The 16,762-nt window shown below is 37.1% G+C and overlaps 1 protein-coding gene across 1 annotated transcript in view; it reads right to left on the minus strand.

The window, feature by feature from the left end:
* LOC143228817 (locomotion-related protein Hikaru genki-like) overlaps positions 1 to 12,661 on the minus strand; it is a 65,465-nt gene extending 52,804 nt beyond the window's left edge. Inside the window, exon 1 of the mRNA XM_076460187.1 lies at positions 12,251 to 12,661. Within this exon, the coding sequence (XP_076316302.1) occupies positions 12,251 to 12,347 (97 nt within the window). The 5' untranslated portion in view covers positions 12,348 to 12,661. The remainder of the gene's footprint in view (positions 1 to 12,250) is intronic.
* Between the last annotated feature and the right edge of the window lie 4,101 nt (positions 12,662 to 16,762).

Consider the following 16,762-nt stretch of genomic DNA (forward strand, 5'->3'; position numbering starts at 1 on the left):
GGTTCAACTTGTGAGCAACTGTAATGAACACGTGCCAAGATAATAAGTCACAGTTGGTTCAACTTGTGAGCAACTGTAACAAACACGTGCCAAGATAATAAGTCACAGTTGGTTCTACCAGTGAGCAACTGTAATGAACACGTGCCAAGATAATAAGTCACAGTTGGTTCTACCAGTGAGCAACTGTAATGAACACGTGCCAAGATAATAAGTCACAGTTGGTTCAACTTGTGAGCAACTGTAATGAACACGTGCCAAGATAATAAGTCACAGTTGGTTCAACTTGTGAGCAACTGTAACAAACACGTGCCAAGATAATATATAGGTCATACAGCAGTTCAAAAGGTAAAGATATTAATATTTATGCAAGGGACTTTTTTACGTATTTAACAACCAAGTTGTAGTCTGTAAATTGTAAATAATGTCTTACTATTTTTTTATGTTGGACTTTTGTTTATTTTATTTTAATTTTTTTTTGGCGCAAACCTGTGTAAAGTGTAGTTTTACCTGCGCATAACTGTCCCTAATTTTGTACCGATAGAATAGAGAAAGGGCGGTTAGTCAAAAACACTCACCGCCAAGTCTTGGGCCACTCTTTTCTGCTGTTATAATGGAACTTGATTGTTTCTCACATATCGCATCTCTCGCCCCAAAGTGCGAAACTCTTACTTGTGGCCAATAGTCGCGAAATTTGAAACCTTGGATTCATATTCTGGGCACGCTCACTACTTGACCCCGTCTAGCCCTTGATTTATTGCAGTTACGTAAATAAAAGAAAATGTCGAACTACATATAAGTTTTTTATCGGTTGTACACAGTAACAGTTATGTTTGTTTCACTCACAACGTTCCGACAGGCTTACTTGGCATCACCAAAGGTTTAGGTTAGCATCAGTTCTTGCATATCTGTGCAACTGAAAAACTTGTGGATTTAAAAACGGAAACACAAGTCTTTCTAATACGTCCACCAGAGGCACAGCGGCATGTCTGCGGACTCACATCTCTAGAAACCGGGTTTCGATATCCTTGGTGAGCACAGATAGCTCATTGTGTAGCTTTGTGCTTAATTCCAAACAAACTTTCTAATATCTATCACAATGTCCAATTATTTTTATAACAGTTCACAGTAACACTAAAAATACACGATTTTGTAACACCAGAATGCTGTTTTTAATTAATTAGACACCAAACGTTTTGATTTACAGCTTCATCAAGAAGGGGTTTACTAAAATACAAACCAAAACTGGTAGTACAAAACTTCCAAGCCTGTGAAGTCTGAAATCATTCATGTAACGACACAACAAAGCTTTTGTTTTGTTTTTGTTTTGAATTTCACCATATGCCGTCCCTAATTTAGCAGTGTAAGACTAGAGGGAAGGCAGCTAGTCATCACCACCCATCGCCAACTCTTGGGCTACTCTTTTCCCAACGAATAGTGGGATTGACCATACATAATAACGCCCCCAGGACCGAAAGAGCGACTATATTTGGTGTGACGGGGATTTGAACCCGCGATCCTCGGAGAATACGGAGTCGAGTGCCTTAACCACCTGGCCATGCCGAGCCCACAAGGCTAAGAGAATGCGATATGGAAATATTGACTGTTGAAAATCTCATAAACTACCAACAATGTGATAACAATAACTGAGCACAACTAACGCGGAAAGAAATTAGGTCCTCGAGTCAAACCTGGTTGGTTTCATAGTTCTTCTGTTAATTTTAACAACATATAAACGATAATTTTCATTTCCATATTCACTCGTTTACAAAAAGCACTAACGCATTTTCTAAATACCTGCATCTAGTTACACCAATTAACTATCAAATAGTTTAAAAAGGCCCGGCAAGGCCAAGCGTGTTAAGGCGTGCGACTCGTAATCTGACGGTCGCGGGTTCGCATCCCCATCGCGCCAAACATGCTCGCCCTTTCAGACGTGGGAGCGTTATAATGCGACGGTCAATCCCACTATTCGTTGGTAAAAGAGTAGCCCAAGAGTTGGCTGTGGGTGGTGATGACTAGCTGCCTTCCCTCTAGTCTTACACTGCTAAATTAGGGACGGCTAGCACAAATAGCCCTCGAGTAGCTTTGTGCGAAATTCCAAAAACAAACAAACTAGTTTAAAAATAAAAATATATACAGAAAAGGTAATTACATTTTGGCGAATGATTACTTGACCATTTAGAAAGCTGATACTAAATTAAGATTTCATATGTGTATATGTGTTCTTTATTTGGTCAGGTTACAATGGCCATGAATCAAAGAAAAAAAAAATTATCTATGCTGTTTCAGTTTATCCCACTATAGTTTGCATTAAGACATGTGGAACTTTCTGGAAAGCTAAGTAGGAGGTATTACAGTTCGTTGTTCAGTATATCGGCGGTAATTAGTTTCAACATTGATAACAAAGACAGTAGTTTGAAGAGACAACTATTCGTTACGTTATCTATTTTGAAACGAGTGACATCTAATCACTGTGCGAGATTTAGCGAGATATTAGCGCTTAAGTGACACGTAAGTCATCAGTGTAGTTGACTCCACTTAACTCGTAAAGTACAGGGTATCCGGAAATTATGTTAACTACGTCATGAATATTCATCACGGAATTTCTTGAAGTATCAAGGTACACACTGTACCTCAGAACGACTGGTATGGGTATTAACACTTTCATTGATAAGGAGAGAACAACGTTTCGACCTTCCTAGGTCATCTTCAGGTTAAGAAAGAGAGAATTTGAAAGTGAACGTTGTCGGACACATGTCTTAGGAACGAGAGTATAAACGGGTACGGTACTGTAGGGGGCGTCGCAGGTTGATGTTAGGTTATTTATTAGTATAGGTATAAAGCTGTTCCTTTATATTGGTTTAATTTTGGATTTAGTTGCTGTATAAGTAGGGCTTCTTTGATTTTGCGTTTATGTTGCAACGCCCTCTACAATCCGATACCCGTTTATACTCTCGTCCCTAAGACACGTGTCCTTCAACGGTCACATTCAAACTCTCTCTTTCTTAACCTGAAGATGACCTAGGAAGGTCAAAACGTTGTTCTCTCCTTATCAATAAAAGTGTTAACACCCATACCAGCCGTTCTGAGATAAATTTTTATTTCAAGCGGGTTTCCCGTCATCAAAAAGAACAAGGTGCATACTGTTTGAAGTGTAAATTATATATCTGGCAATAGCAAATCATCTCAGGAAGATGCTGAAGATTCATCCAATCTTTGAATCAAAAGTAACAATGTTATCATAATAATTTCGTTACACTTTACATTTGAAGACTTATACTTGAAAATTAAATCTTACCATAATCTTATTTCTTTATATGTTACTATTCAATGCTATTGTAATACAAAAAATAAAATGTGACATTTTCTCATCTCCAGAAGGTTATACGGCTTACTTAAAATCGAAGTTTTTCTATTAAGCCTTTTAAAAGTGTGTGAAAATCATTAAAAAATCTTATTTATATTAATATTTTCATATTAAAATTGTCTCATTACTGGTTGACGTCAGCTTTCCAAAAAGGGTATTTAAATTGAATTAGGGGTGGGTTTCTTATCTGGAAGCTTCTGAAAGTTATTGGATTTTTCTCGGATGAAGATGTAATTGTATGTCACATTTTACTTTCATTTTTACAGTAGCTTCACAGCACAGACAATAAAACTGGTAGCTTGTGGTCGCGTCCTCCCCTTCACACAATTGGCGCCCCAAAGTTTTTGTTGTTTGAAATACTTTTTTTTTATTTCCATAAACAAATATTATATCATGTTGAAGTTACAGAATATTGGTCTAATTTCGATCTTCCTTAAAACAAGAAGATAAATCAATGGTTTTTGTTTTTGAATATAAAACTTGTATATACAAAAAGGAGACTATTCATGTACCAGCGCCCTCTTCCTTCCAATTTAGAGGAAGCAAGTTCTGGAAAAGAGCCAAGTAGGTTCGACCACATCTTTTGTTCTTATTTCTGGTCCGAGAAAGGAGATTGAAGTACTTTTTCACTCCACCTCCCCGTATTTCCTCCATCTCCCGTTTTCTTTCGATCATAAAATCGCCGGGAGTCGTTTGGTGACGAGCGAACAAAGGTTCCTACATAACCATGACAGTTTTTTCTTGGATAAGCGATTTTACTTTTATGTTCGCGGTCAGAAAAAAAAAAAAAAATGTTCTCGTGACAGAATATTTCTAAGGAAAATGAGGTTATGGTGAAACTGACACAATCCCAGCGTGTCGTGTACAGAGGCAAGTGAATCATAAACAATTACTTAACCAGATCACACGAGTGGTTTACGGTATTATACTTACTGGCACGTGTACAAAATGTGATAGCTACTCTAGGGCTACAAATAATTTTTTTTTTTGTTTTGAATTTCGCGCAAAGCTACACGAAGGCTACCTGCGCTAGACGTCCCTAATTTAGCAGTGTAAGACTAGAGGGAAGGCAGCTAGCCATCACCACCCACCGCCAACTCTTGGGCTACTCTTTCTACCAACGAATAGTGGGATTGATCGTCACATTATAACGCCCCCACTGCTGAAAGGGCGAGCATGTTTGGTTTGATGGGGATTCGAACTCACGACCCTCCGATTACGAGTCGAGTGTCTTAACCATCTGGCCACGCCGGGCCCTGCTAAATTAGGGATGGCAAGCGCAAATAGCTGTCGAATAGCTTTACGCGACTTCAAAAACAGACAAACAGACAAATCCTAAAATCAACTTCAGTGAAGCGGAAATAGCATATTGTTGTTTTACTTCTTTCCTTTAACAAAAACTAGTAATTTCTTGTTTTGTATAAAAAGATGAGATAGGACATCTGGTTGAAAAACACATCAAAGAAAAGTGCACATCGTGAACCAGACAACAGAGCAGTTTTTCTTTTTTAATTACCACCTAATTTGCTGTTGTCTTAGTCATCCTATGTTTCGTAGTGGATGCTTTTTCCGACCAATAAGATTTTTTTTGCTAGTACTTAAAACTGGTATACGTGTTTTAATGTCGTAAGGTCAGATACCACTACTCTCTTCAAATTAAATTCTAGTGTCCACTTTAGTGACGGGTTTCAGTTTCGTTTCTGTTTGGTGTTTTAACACGTTTTTAACCTTATCATTACTCGTGGACTTTCGGACGAGGGCTATCTGTGCTAGCCGTCCTGGCCTGGCATGGCCTAGCGCGTTAAGGCATGCGCTTCGTAATCTGAGGGTCGCGGGTTCGCGCCCGAGTCGCGCCAAACATGCTCGCCCTCCCAGCCGTGGGGGCGTTATAATGTGACGGTCAATCCCACTATTCGTTGGTAAAAGAGTAGCCCAAGAGTTGGCGGTGGGTGGTGATGACTAGCTGCCTTCCCTCTAGTCTTACACTGCTAAATTAGGGACGGCTAACACAGATAGCCCTCGAGTTGCTTTGTGCGATATTCCAAAACAAACAAACAAAGCTAGCCGTCCCTAATTTAGCAGTGTAAGACTAGAGGGAAGGCAACTAGTCGTCATCACCACCCACTCTTAGGATACTCTTTTACCAACGAATAGTGGGATTGACCGTAACATTATAACGCCCCCACGACTGTAAGGACGAGTATGTTTGGTGTGACGGGGATTCGAACCCGCCACCCTCGGATTACGAGTCGAGTGCTTTAACCATCGGGCCCTTGGACTTTTAATCGTTTGATTTAAAAAAAACAAATCAACACCTTAAAACGCCCTCAGCTAGTACAGCGGTATGTCTCTGGATTTACAATGCTAAAATCAGGGGTTCGACTCCACTCGCTGGGCTCAGCAGATAGCCCCATGAGGCTTTGCTATAAGAAAAACACATATACACAACACCTTAAAACCACCGAATCGATTTTTTTTTTATTAATCGAAAAAATTTCCAATAAATTTTGCACATAGTTAAGCTACGAGTGAAACGGTAGATTTAAAGTGTTATAATGCTAAAAATGTGGCTTCGAAATTCGTGATGAGCAAAACACAGATAGCCTGTTGTGCAGCTTTGGGCTTAAATCAAATAACTGAGCAAAATACTTTGATACGTCATAACATTTTCAGCCAATGAAAGCAATAAGAAAATTTACGTCGACACAGTGACTTCGCTTATCTGGGCGTTGGGTGCAACAATGGAAACAGACAAGAAAAGAATGGTTGTCATGGAGTCTCTAAACCTGCACAAAATGTTTCCAAATTAATCTGTCACTCGAGTGGCGCTAAGAAGGATATCGCGTGGTTTAAGATTGTATCTCATGCAGTGCGCGTGAATATGTAATTCCTTGCTGATAGAATCCATCATCCGGATTCTGCTTTAAATAAACGGAGAGATATTTATGATATAGATCAGAGGAATGATCAGGTTAAACGTTCTAATAATTCATATCGATAATTTATTCGAAAACCAAGAGTTGTCTCATCGCTAAGAGAAAGAGATGTCACTTGTGCATGTCTTGAGAATTGAAACAATGGCCTAGATTTAGAAATATATCGTAAAGTACAATTTACTATATCGTCCTTATAGTAGTGTGGGAACTTCAAATACCAGTGTGTCTAAGTCGTTATGCATTTTCCAACAGTCTTCGTAAGCGAGTCTTTGTTTGTTTTAAAATTTTACCCAAAGCTACAAGAGAGATATCTACGCTAGCCGTCTATAATTTAGCAGTGAAAAACTAAAGGGAAGGCAGCAAATCATCACTGCCCACCGCCAACTCATGAGCTACACTTTTACCAACGAATAGTAGAATTGACTGTGAAATTATAACTCCCCCCCGGGTGAAAGGACAAATTTGTTTCATGGTACGGGACCCTCAGAGTGTGAGCCAATCATCCTAACCACCGGGCCAAGGTTGCCAGGTGATTTCCTTGGATTCCACCAAGTCAAATAAAACAACATATAATTAATATTATTTTATTAAAAACTTTGTTTCTTTTTTCTTCAGTGGTACACAATTTGGTTTCATTCATTTTTTGTACAATTTTTTCAGACGGTCGTCATTCTTTACATATCGTGTTTTCTAAAAGATTTTCGCCATTTAATAAGACATTTAGTGTTTCCGTACTCAGCCGGGAACGATTTTTTACTTTTCATATTGTTTACCAAAGAGAACAGCCTTTCTGTTGCAGCTGAAGAATGATACAATGATAGTAAGTTTATCATTAATTTGGAGCTAATTAGTAAACGAAATTTATCTCCACATTTTTATTGAAATATAATACCAGTATTTCTCTGGTTCTGAAATTTCATTCTCATGTAAGGTTAACTGTCACCATTATCTGTTGAAGTCTTCGTACTGTTTTTTCCTCAATAATATTAGGAAATTTCATAGTTAATGGGATAATTGAATAATGAATAATGGGATAATATTCTCCTTGAGAAACACTTTCTGGATCTAAAGCTTCAAATAGTTGTAAAAAGGTGAACATACCAGATGATCCAAACCGTTTGTACATTTCCTTGCTTAGTCTGACATAGAAATTCAAGGTTTTAAGCTGAAATTCTTCGATTTCTTTAGTTTGTATTTTGGAAGAATATTCTAGAATGATACTTTCAGTTCTTGCTACACGATATATTTCACATAAGGGAAGATAAATTGAAGGATCATTGATGTTAACCTTCGATATATCTTAACTTTTCAGTACTTCGTTTTTAATAAAATTACCAAGAATACTTTTCATACTACTGTTGATGGAGGCCCGTAGCCACCAAGAATACTTTTCATACTACTGTTGATGGAGGCCCGTAGCCACCAAGAATACTTTTCATACAACTGTTGATGGAGGCCCGTAGCCACCAAGAATACTTTTCATACAACTGTTGATGGAGGCCCGTAGCCACCAAGAATACTTTTCATACAACTGTTGATGGAGGCCCGTAGCCACCAAGAATACTTTTCATACTACTGTTGATGGAGGCCCGTAGCCACCAAGAATACTTTTCACACTACTGTTGATGGAGGCCCGTAGCCACCAAGAATACTTTTCATACTACTGTTGATGGAGGCCCGTAGCCACCAAGAATACTTTTCATACTACTGTTGATGGAGGCCCGTAGCCACCAAGAATACTTTTCATACAACTGTTGATGGAGGCCCGTAGCCACCAAGAATACTTTTCATACAACTGTTGTTGGAGGCCCGTAGCCACCAAGAATACTTTTCATACTACTGTTGATGGAGGCCCGTAGCCTATGAATTCTGAAGCTCTCATATTATTTACATATGGCAGAATAAAGGTTAGAAATGCAAAGCACATTTTTACAGTTGGATTCTGTAAACCTTCTAGTATTGTAGCTGCTAAAGTCATTCCATCTTCTAATGCCGTCCTTCTAGTATTGTAGCTGCTAAAGTCATTCCATCTTCTAATGCCGCTGAAGTAAAAAAATAAGACAAGTGCTGACCATTGATTCAGTAGTCCTTCTATCACTTGCTGAAGTGATGACCATCGAGTACAGGTATGATGTAAAATCATGTTAGGATCAGTCTGGGTAAATTCCTGAAATCCTACATAGTCAGATAATATCTTTGGGCTGTTTGACAAATATGAATAAATATTTCTAGTCAGCTCCACTAAGGAAGTTGGAAGTTCAGAACATGCATAGGATGGACATAAATACACTGAATGACATACACAACCTTGTAGAAAGAGATATGTTACTTTCTGCTTTAGAAGACTTTGAACACCACTTGTTGACCCCATCATTACACTTGTCTAGCCTATTACACTTTTAAATGGAATTCCATGTTTTTAAAAAAAAATTACTATAGAATTGTAAATGCCTTGGGCAGTACAGCAGTTGATTTCCAAAAGAGTTAAAAACTTGTCAACTGTTTTTTTATATGGCTATGATAAAATCTAGCTGTTAGAATAAGTTGTTTTTTGTAGATACATCTGTACTTTTATTAATAATTAATAAACATTTAATATTCTTTAATTGTGCTGTAAGAATTTCCAAGTATTCCACATTACGAAAAATTGCTGTTTCTTTGTTCTTACACGTTTACTTCCCTTAGCAATTTTAGAATCAGGTTATGCATTAGATAGAAAGCCTGGAAGATGATCTGGTATTGAAATGGGGAGATTGTGTTCTGCTAAAACCGCACACATTTTTAGTTCAGTGGAAGCCGCTTGAGACATGCTGTATAAAGAAGGCCGTAAGTAATCAGTTAGTTCAGAAGTCTGGGCACTTGCTTTAATATTTTATGAATGTTTTTCACTGTCAAGATGTTTCTCAAGTGTGGTAACACTCCAAGATAAGTCACAACTGCACATTTTACAAAATGGCTTAGTTAAGTTTTTCGAACTTCGACTAGAACAACTAAACTTAGGATCATTAAGCCAGACGTTTCTGTTCGTAACTAGGCCTATGTAGGCTTACTTTCTTGTATGGACTTTCTACTAAACCACTAACCTTATCACTGTTTTTCTCAGCCATTATGACCTGTGGGTTAGGTTAAATGTAAATTATACAAAATTATAAAAATTAAGCAAAACACAAATTTAAAATTAAACAATGCATTACACTGTAAACGAATACTGATACTTACGAGTCAAAACTCACGAAATCATACCAATAGTTACAGTATATGAAAACAAGACTAACAGAGCCACCGGTAGATTATCATTCTCTGAAATTATCTTGCGCCTGCGTAATGAACCCTTATAAAGCATATTCAAACATTTAGACATAAAACTCGCCTATTATCACAAGGTCAAATTTCACTTAAAGGAGACAATAAATTTGAAAATCTTTTATTGCCCATGCAATAGGTAAATTAGCAACGTTTACCAAACAGAACCAAATATACCAAATTTGGTAAAATTAACAAATTTGGCAACCTTGCACTTACTTGGCCATGACGATGTTTGTTATGTATATTTTCACCGAATATATCCGTAAGCCTATCGAGGCTAAAGTTGCTTAACATCTAACGCACAACTGTAGTGTTATACCAAAGTGTTATATCCCAATGATGCACCTATTCTAACAGGTAATGGGCTATGACTTATTCATTGCTGTTATTTCAAAGTCAATAGCTCGTAAAACCACTCAGTGGGGACAATAAAGCGAGGCTTAACTCTTTCTCGCAAGCAGAAAGTTGCCGTCGGAGTATCAGTTAACGACCGAATACATTTTTTATTGCACACAACCAGGCAGAATTTGATCGAAGCTCTACCTGTCTTTAACTCTTGTTTTTAATTAAGCCGTGACTGAAACCTCTTTGTAAATTCAAAGGTGTTTTTTTTCTTCAAATGATCGGTAATATTAAGTGATATTTTCTCGATGTTTAAGTGAGAAAGCTTATGTGTGTGTGTGTGTATATATATATATATATGACTTTCCATTAGAGCGTTTTAAACCGAGAGTTTGTGTGAAAAATCCAAGTGAGAAACATTACGAACACTAATTCTTAAACATTGTCTTAAACTGGGTTTAAATTTGCTTTCTCGCCAACCTTCCTTGTTCATATATATAAATTGATAGAAAAATTTTCTGTTAGCTATACCTTTATGATAGTTTACAAGACAAAGAGTTGTTGACATCAATTGTGTGTAGGGTTTGGACTGGGGGACCGTTATAAATAATCGAATTTACGTGCCACATAAAGACGTTGTTAATGGTATTTTAAGCACAAAACAATTAACTATCTAGAACAAACGAATAACCAGTGCTTAATGTATTTAATTCAACCGGCTCTTAGCATATAGAAACGATGTTCACCTATAGTCTTACTTGGTAACTAACTAGGCAGAATGTGACGTCTTCGCTGTTATTTACAGACATGATTTCTTCTTCATAATTACCCACACTTTTCCTGAGTTGTGCTACCATATTTAAATCTTAGATTATTTAAGATAACTTGGGTCATAAGATAAGAAATATTCGTCAGCGATAAACCAGGAAAATAATTTTACGTTAATATTAATTATGAAACGCAAATAAAAGTATTTTTGTATTTCATTATAACATTTCACTTTCTAAGTGGCACTGTACAGGTATTGGTGTAACGTATTCTTGTCAGGGGAAGGAAAGTAATTAAAGGTGGTGTTTTTAGAATATCTGCATTTATGAACACTCTCTTTCAGCACAAACTGCCAACCCCGACAACAGAAAAAACTAACAGAAATCCAACATTATCGTGTCAACAAGCATGAAAACTAACAGAAATCTAACATTATCGTGTCAACAAGCTTGAAAACTAACAGAAATCTAACATTATCGTGTCAACAAGCTTGAAAACTAACAGAAATCCAACAGTAAATAAACCGTTATCGTGTTAATTAGAGAGCTTCAGTTATGTAACTCAGAGATACCACAAAATGCTCACTAATTTTGGTTAGTGTGGTATTAAAGCTATAATGTGGTATTATATCTAGCATCCAAATAACTTCAAGATCATCAAATAATTGAAACGTGAATACATTATTAGATAATTTAAAATATTTGAATTTAGTTTGGGGTGGCTCTAAGGCAATTGACATGATCTGCCATGTTGACATGATCTTTGTTAATAGTAAAGCAAATTACTGTTTGTTGTTTTCCGATGAAAACATTTAATTTAAATTTATCTATCACTCGTTCTCCAGTGTATTTGCCCGAGAAGAAAGCTTACTTTTTGTTTCTCTTATATTTACCAATTTTTTGAGATATTCTAAAAAAAAAAAAAAAAAAAAAAAAACACAAAACAAAACGCTAGTGCATTCCCGGGAACGTATCGCCTTAACGTTAACCTCGGTATTACGAAAACTAGGCTTATTTGAAAGGACGTGAAACATAATAAGTTCTACTCCCACGTAGGCCTGGCATGGCCAGGTGGTTAGGACGTTCGATTCAAAATCTGAAGGTCGTAGATTCGAATCCCCATTAAACCAAACATACTCGCCCTCAGAGCCATGGGGGCATTATTATGTAACAGTGAATCTCACTATTCGTTGGTAACACAGTAGCCAAGCGTTAGCGATGACTGACTCCCTTCCTTCTAGACTTACACTGCTAAAATGGAGACAACCATAGAGATAGCCCTCGTGTAGCTTTGCTCGAAATTAAAAAAAAAAGAAACAAACAAACCACGCACACTCTACTTAAGAAGACCATAAGTATAACAACAGCTGCTGTATAACATGGGACTTCTTTACGTTATAAACACTGAACATGTTGAGATTCGTTAGATGAAATAACGTACACAAATTTTACATGAAGGCACTTCATCAGAATATCTCAGACCGTACAAGAGAAAAATAGTACCACAGGAAATAATAACAATTGTTGCTTACCCTCTGGTTTCGTCTTCTCGAAACGTCCTGCTTTGAAAAATACTATGATCAGAACGGCACAGGTCACGAATAAAAATTTATTACAACTGGGGCACATGACTGGTGGGACAGTAACTTGGAATTTTAACAGAAAATATTAATTTTTTTTTCCAATTCGCTATTTTTAAGTAATCCACGCAGTTCGATTGTTGTTTTGCACTCGAAAACGAAAACTTTGATTTTTACGTCTTAACGAAACTTTAAATAATATATATTATGATTTGAGGCCGTTAATATATATATATTCCCCTGGTACTTCGCAATGTCGTATCAAACGTAAATTCGTTCAGCACGTTCTTACTTCCTTATCTCTACGGCTGTTTCTAGACCTGTGTCGTACCAACCGCGGAATTTTGCAGTGCACTCGTTGTTTCTGGTTGCTAGAGCAATCAATACGTCACGTCTGAATTGACCAATGATTAAAAGAGGCAGCTTACAATGAGGACGCCACTCAAAGGACAGCAAACTTTAGGGCTATGTTCATTGGGATTTTACTGGTAATGTATTGTTTGTCTGGCATGGCCAAGCGTGTTAAGGCGTGCGACTCGTAATCTGAGCGTTGTGTCTTCGCATCCCCATCGCGCCAAACACGCTCGCTCTTTCAGCCATGGGGGCGTTATAATGTGGCGGTCAATCCAATTAATCGTTGGTAAAAAAGTAGCCCAAGAGTTGGCGGTGGGTGGTGATGTCTATCTGCCTTCCTTCTAGTTTACACTGCTAAATTAGGGACGGCTAGCGCAGATAGCCCTCGTGTAGCTTTGTGCGAAATTCAAATACAAACAACATTCATATTTATTTCAGAATATTTTGATAAAAGAATGCTCGTCATATTAAGCTAAAAATAAATATAAGTTCCGACACTGAATAATATCTTAAAACATCGCGATTTAAAACAACTCTAAGCAATCCAAACGTGTCCCACCCAGAAATATTATCTTCTGTTTCACAAATGAGTCATTGCCAAAGTTTTTACCCTGGTGGAAAGTTTTTCAAACAACTAAACCAAGTTAAGCTTTCTGCTTTCTTTGCCTTCAAGTTCTTTAAACTTCCCTATCTGGAGTGTTATAAACACTACACTAGAAAGATTCTCAACACCGATTTACCCCTGCTGTTGAGACCCAGAATAAGTTTACATTTTATAACTTTCAATTTCATAACTCAGTCAGTCATACACGATTTGATATATTTCTTATTACAAAATAATTACCTTTTAATGTACCCGTAATTTTGTTTAAGAGCTTATTGCTATTATATTATTAATTTATTTAACATAAATAAATAAAAAAGGAATTATTTGTTTAATACTGCTGCCGGATGGTTACACTGGAAGGAAGTAATATGATGCGTTTAGGCGTAATGCCAAATGTATTAAACATTTCTTTTGGAAAGATAAAGTGGTTTTAGTTTTCGAGCCACTTACCATCAGAAGCACTACATGTTGTGGTTTTTTTGTTTCTACATTTAATTCAATATTTTATCGACTCCGAAAAAAAATTCGTATATGCCAAAATTCATTACTTTGTTTATTTTTATATATTTTCTATCTGTAGTCACTACTGTAAGAGTTTAATAAGTTTTATTTAAAAAAAAAAACTTTACCGCTTGTGTTTTTTTTCTTATAGCAAAGCTACACCTAGCTATCTGCTGAGCCCACCGAGGGAAATCGAACCCCTGATTTTAGCGTTGTAAATCCATAAACATTCCGCTGTACTAGCGGGATGCAACTTCACAGCTAAACTGTGTTTAATTGGCGGAATATAATGGTGCCATTTTCATTTTAAGACAAGGCTGCACAATTGACTATTTACGTTCTATCCACAACGAAGTCCATCAAGTTATCGCTGACTTATCAGTGGACAGAAATTTAATGAGTGATGGATGTTTATTGATATTAAAACTATTCACCTAAAGAAGTAAACATTTTCATTATTCCAGAGGTTCTTAAAGGGTAATGTTTTTAACAGACCGAATACGATCTATTTTACTTCAGAGTGAGAAGAACAGTAAACGTATCTTCCATGGTTTTCTTAAAATGTTCCTAAAGGATACCTGTGTGACCTTGGTACACCAAGTGGTTAGTATCTAGAGCTGCAAAACGAAAGGTCCTAGGTTTGAAACGCCACTCTGCTGCTTACAGTCCAAATATAAGCTGTGGAAGTAGCATTAATGTTACAGTAAATTGTATCATTCAGTATAAAGACTCGAACATAGTCCCTCTGAAGATAGGTATCCCTGTCAGAAGTTTAAAATTAAGGACGATTATATTTTAAACCTGTGGATTTTTGATAGTTCAGCCCATGTGGGCAAGAGGTGCTGTTTAGATTACAATTACAAATGGTAGTTGTAAAAAAATATAGAGTTATCAAAGGCATTTTAGTAAACAAATATATTCGTGTCTCAACTTATTTCTATACTGCTAGCTAAACTGCTTTACAACAGTATGTTAAAAGTCATTTCAGTGACAAACAACAAGTTAGACAAAAAATACTTTGGTTAAGTAACAACATCAGACAGATTCTCGATAATTACAGAATTTAGAACGTGAACTCAGAAACTACCATGTATTGTTTATTAGATATATCTACACATACATTTATGTGATGATAGCACGCTAAAAAGACAGATCTTACCTTTATTGTATCTACTCCTTAAGAATTTGGAAAACAGTTCCGAAGGTTTGAAAAACCCAATATCTCTGGATAACAGAACATTTAGTCCCATCTTATTCCCTTATCAGATATGGCTGAAACGAAATGAAATAAATCACTTTGTCTCTTGAAGAGGGAGAGGCTGTCACTTTAACCTGCTGCTTATTGACGTGTCTCTTGAGGAGGGAGTAGCTGTCACTTTAACCTGCTGCTTATTGACGTGTCACTTGAGGAGGGAGTGGCTGTCACTTTAACCTGCTGCTTATTGACGTGTCACTTGAGGAGGGAGTGGCTGTCACTTTAACCTGCTGCTTATTGACGTGTCACTTGAGGAGGGAGTGGCTGTCACTTTAACCTGCTGCTTATTGACGTGTCTCTTGAGGAGGGAGTAGCTGTCACTTTAACCTGCTGCTTATTGACGTGTCACTTGAGGAGGGAGCGGCTGTCACTTTAACCTGCTGCTTATTGACGTGTCACTTGACGAGGGAGAGGCTGTCACTTTAACCTGCTGCTTATTGACGTGTCTCTTGAGGAGGGAGTAGCTGTCACTTTAACCTGCTGCTTATTGACGTGTCTCTTGAGGAGGGAGCGGCTGTCACTTTAACCTGCTGTTTATTGGCGATTCCTTCACTAAATGTAAAGGAAGTAGTGGATACAGAAATAAGGTGACTATTCTGTAGTTTATTATTTGAATGTTTTAAATTAAAATTGGCGTTCTGTGAAAACGATTTTTGTATTATTCAGCATGCAACCACAAATCATTTGAAAACTCACGTCTGCACTTTTATCACGAACACATTTGTTTATTCGGTCAGCACCACATCAGTTTGTTTGTAGAATAAGTTTTGAGTGAGATCACTTATTTTATAACATTCGAGAGCTAATGTATTCTCTTGTGAACGTGGTATCAAACATCGACTTATCGTTCATTATATATCCTAGCAAAATAGATTCATGTGAATGAAAATTTCTATATTTAAGGAACTCGTTTACTGTCTATATGTTTCTTCTGTCATAATTTAGGTCTATTTAATCCTAACCAGTTGAGTGCGCATGTTCAAGAAGAACTAGTTACCAACGAACTGCCGATGTCAAATTTATCCACTGTAAAATGGAGTCTGACCGTCAGTCATTACGGGACCTTAATGGTGTGTTACAAAACTGAACTCGTTGTTTCATCTACGAAACAACAGAGATACTCGAACACGTGATATAAATACATACGTAAATTATGTACGGTAAGTTTCACTCATTTATATATAAATCATACAACATAGCACAAAGGTGCTGTACAAAAGATGCTTACTGAGCAATATTAGTTAGCCAATCAGATCTAACAATATCTTATTAAGATAACACGCTTTCATGGTGACGGCAGTTTGTATAATTAACTTAGTAACAAAGCGATAAGACAATAAGTAAGAAGCGCATAGGCATACACAATATTTATCATACCGGTATGAGAGACATATCCCCCCTATGTTTACCAGCTGAATTACATATGAAATAAAAATAGCTAAGAGGTGCCGGTCTGATAGGCGGTCAGGCTACTTAAACGTCACAGCTGCTTATCGGACTAATAAAAGTGAAATGTCAGAGCACGTGGGTTTCAGGGGCTATTATGCTGAAGAGAGCTAGGAGACAAGAAGTCGAGCCCTATTTGCTTCACTCTATAAAAATGGGAAGGAATTTGTATAGTTTCACGTGGATCGTGACAATGAATAATTCTCGAAACATGCCAGAAATAAATCTAGTGTAATAAAATATCATGGCTTGTTTGCTTGTTTTTCAATTTCGCGCAAACCTACACGAGGGTTATCTGCTC

The sequence above is a fragment of the Tachypleus tridentatus genome, chromosome 10 (assembly GCF_004210375.1).
Source record: "Tachypleus tridentatus isolate NWPU-2018 chromosome 10, ASM421037v1, whole genome shotgun sequence".
Classification (NCBI taxonomy): Eukaryota; Metazoa; Arthropoda; class Merostomata; order Xiphosura; family Limulidae; genus Tachypleus; species Tachypleus tridentatus.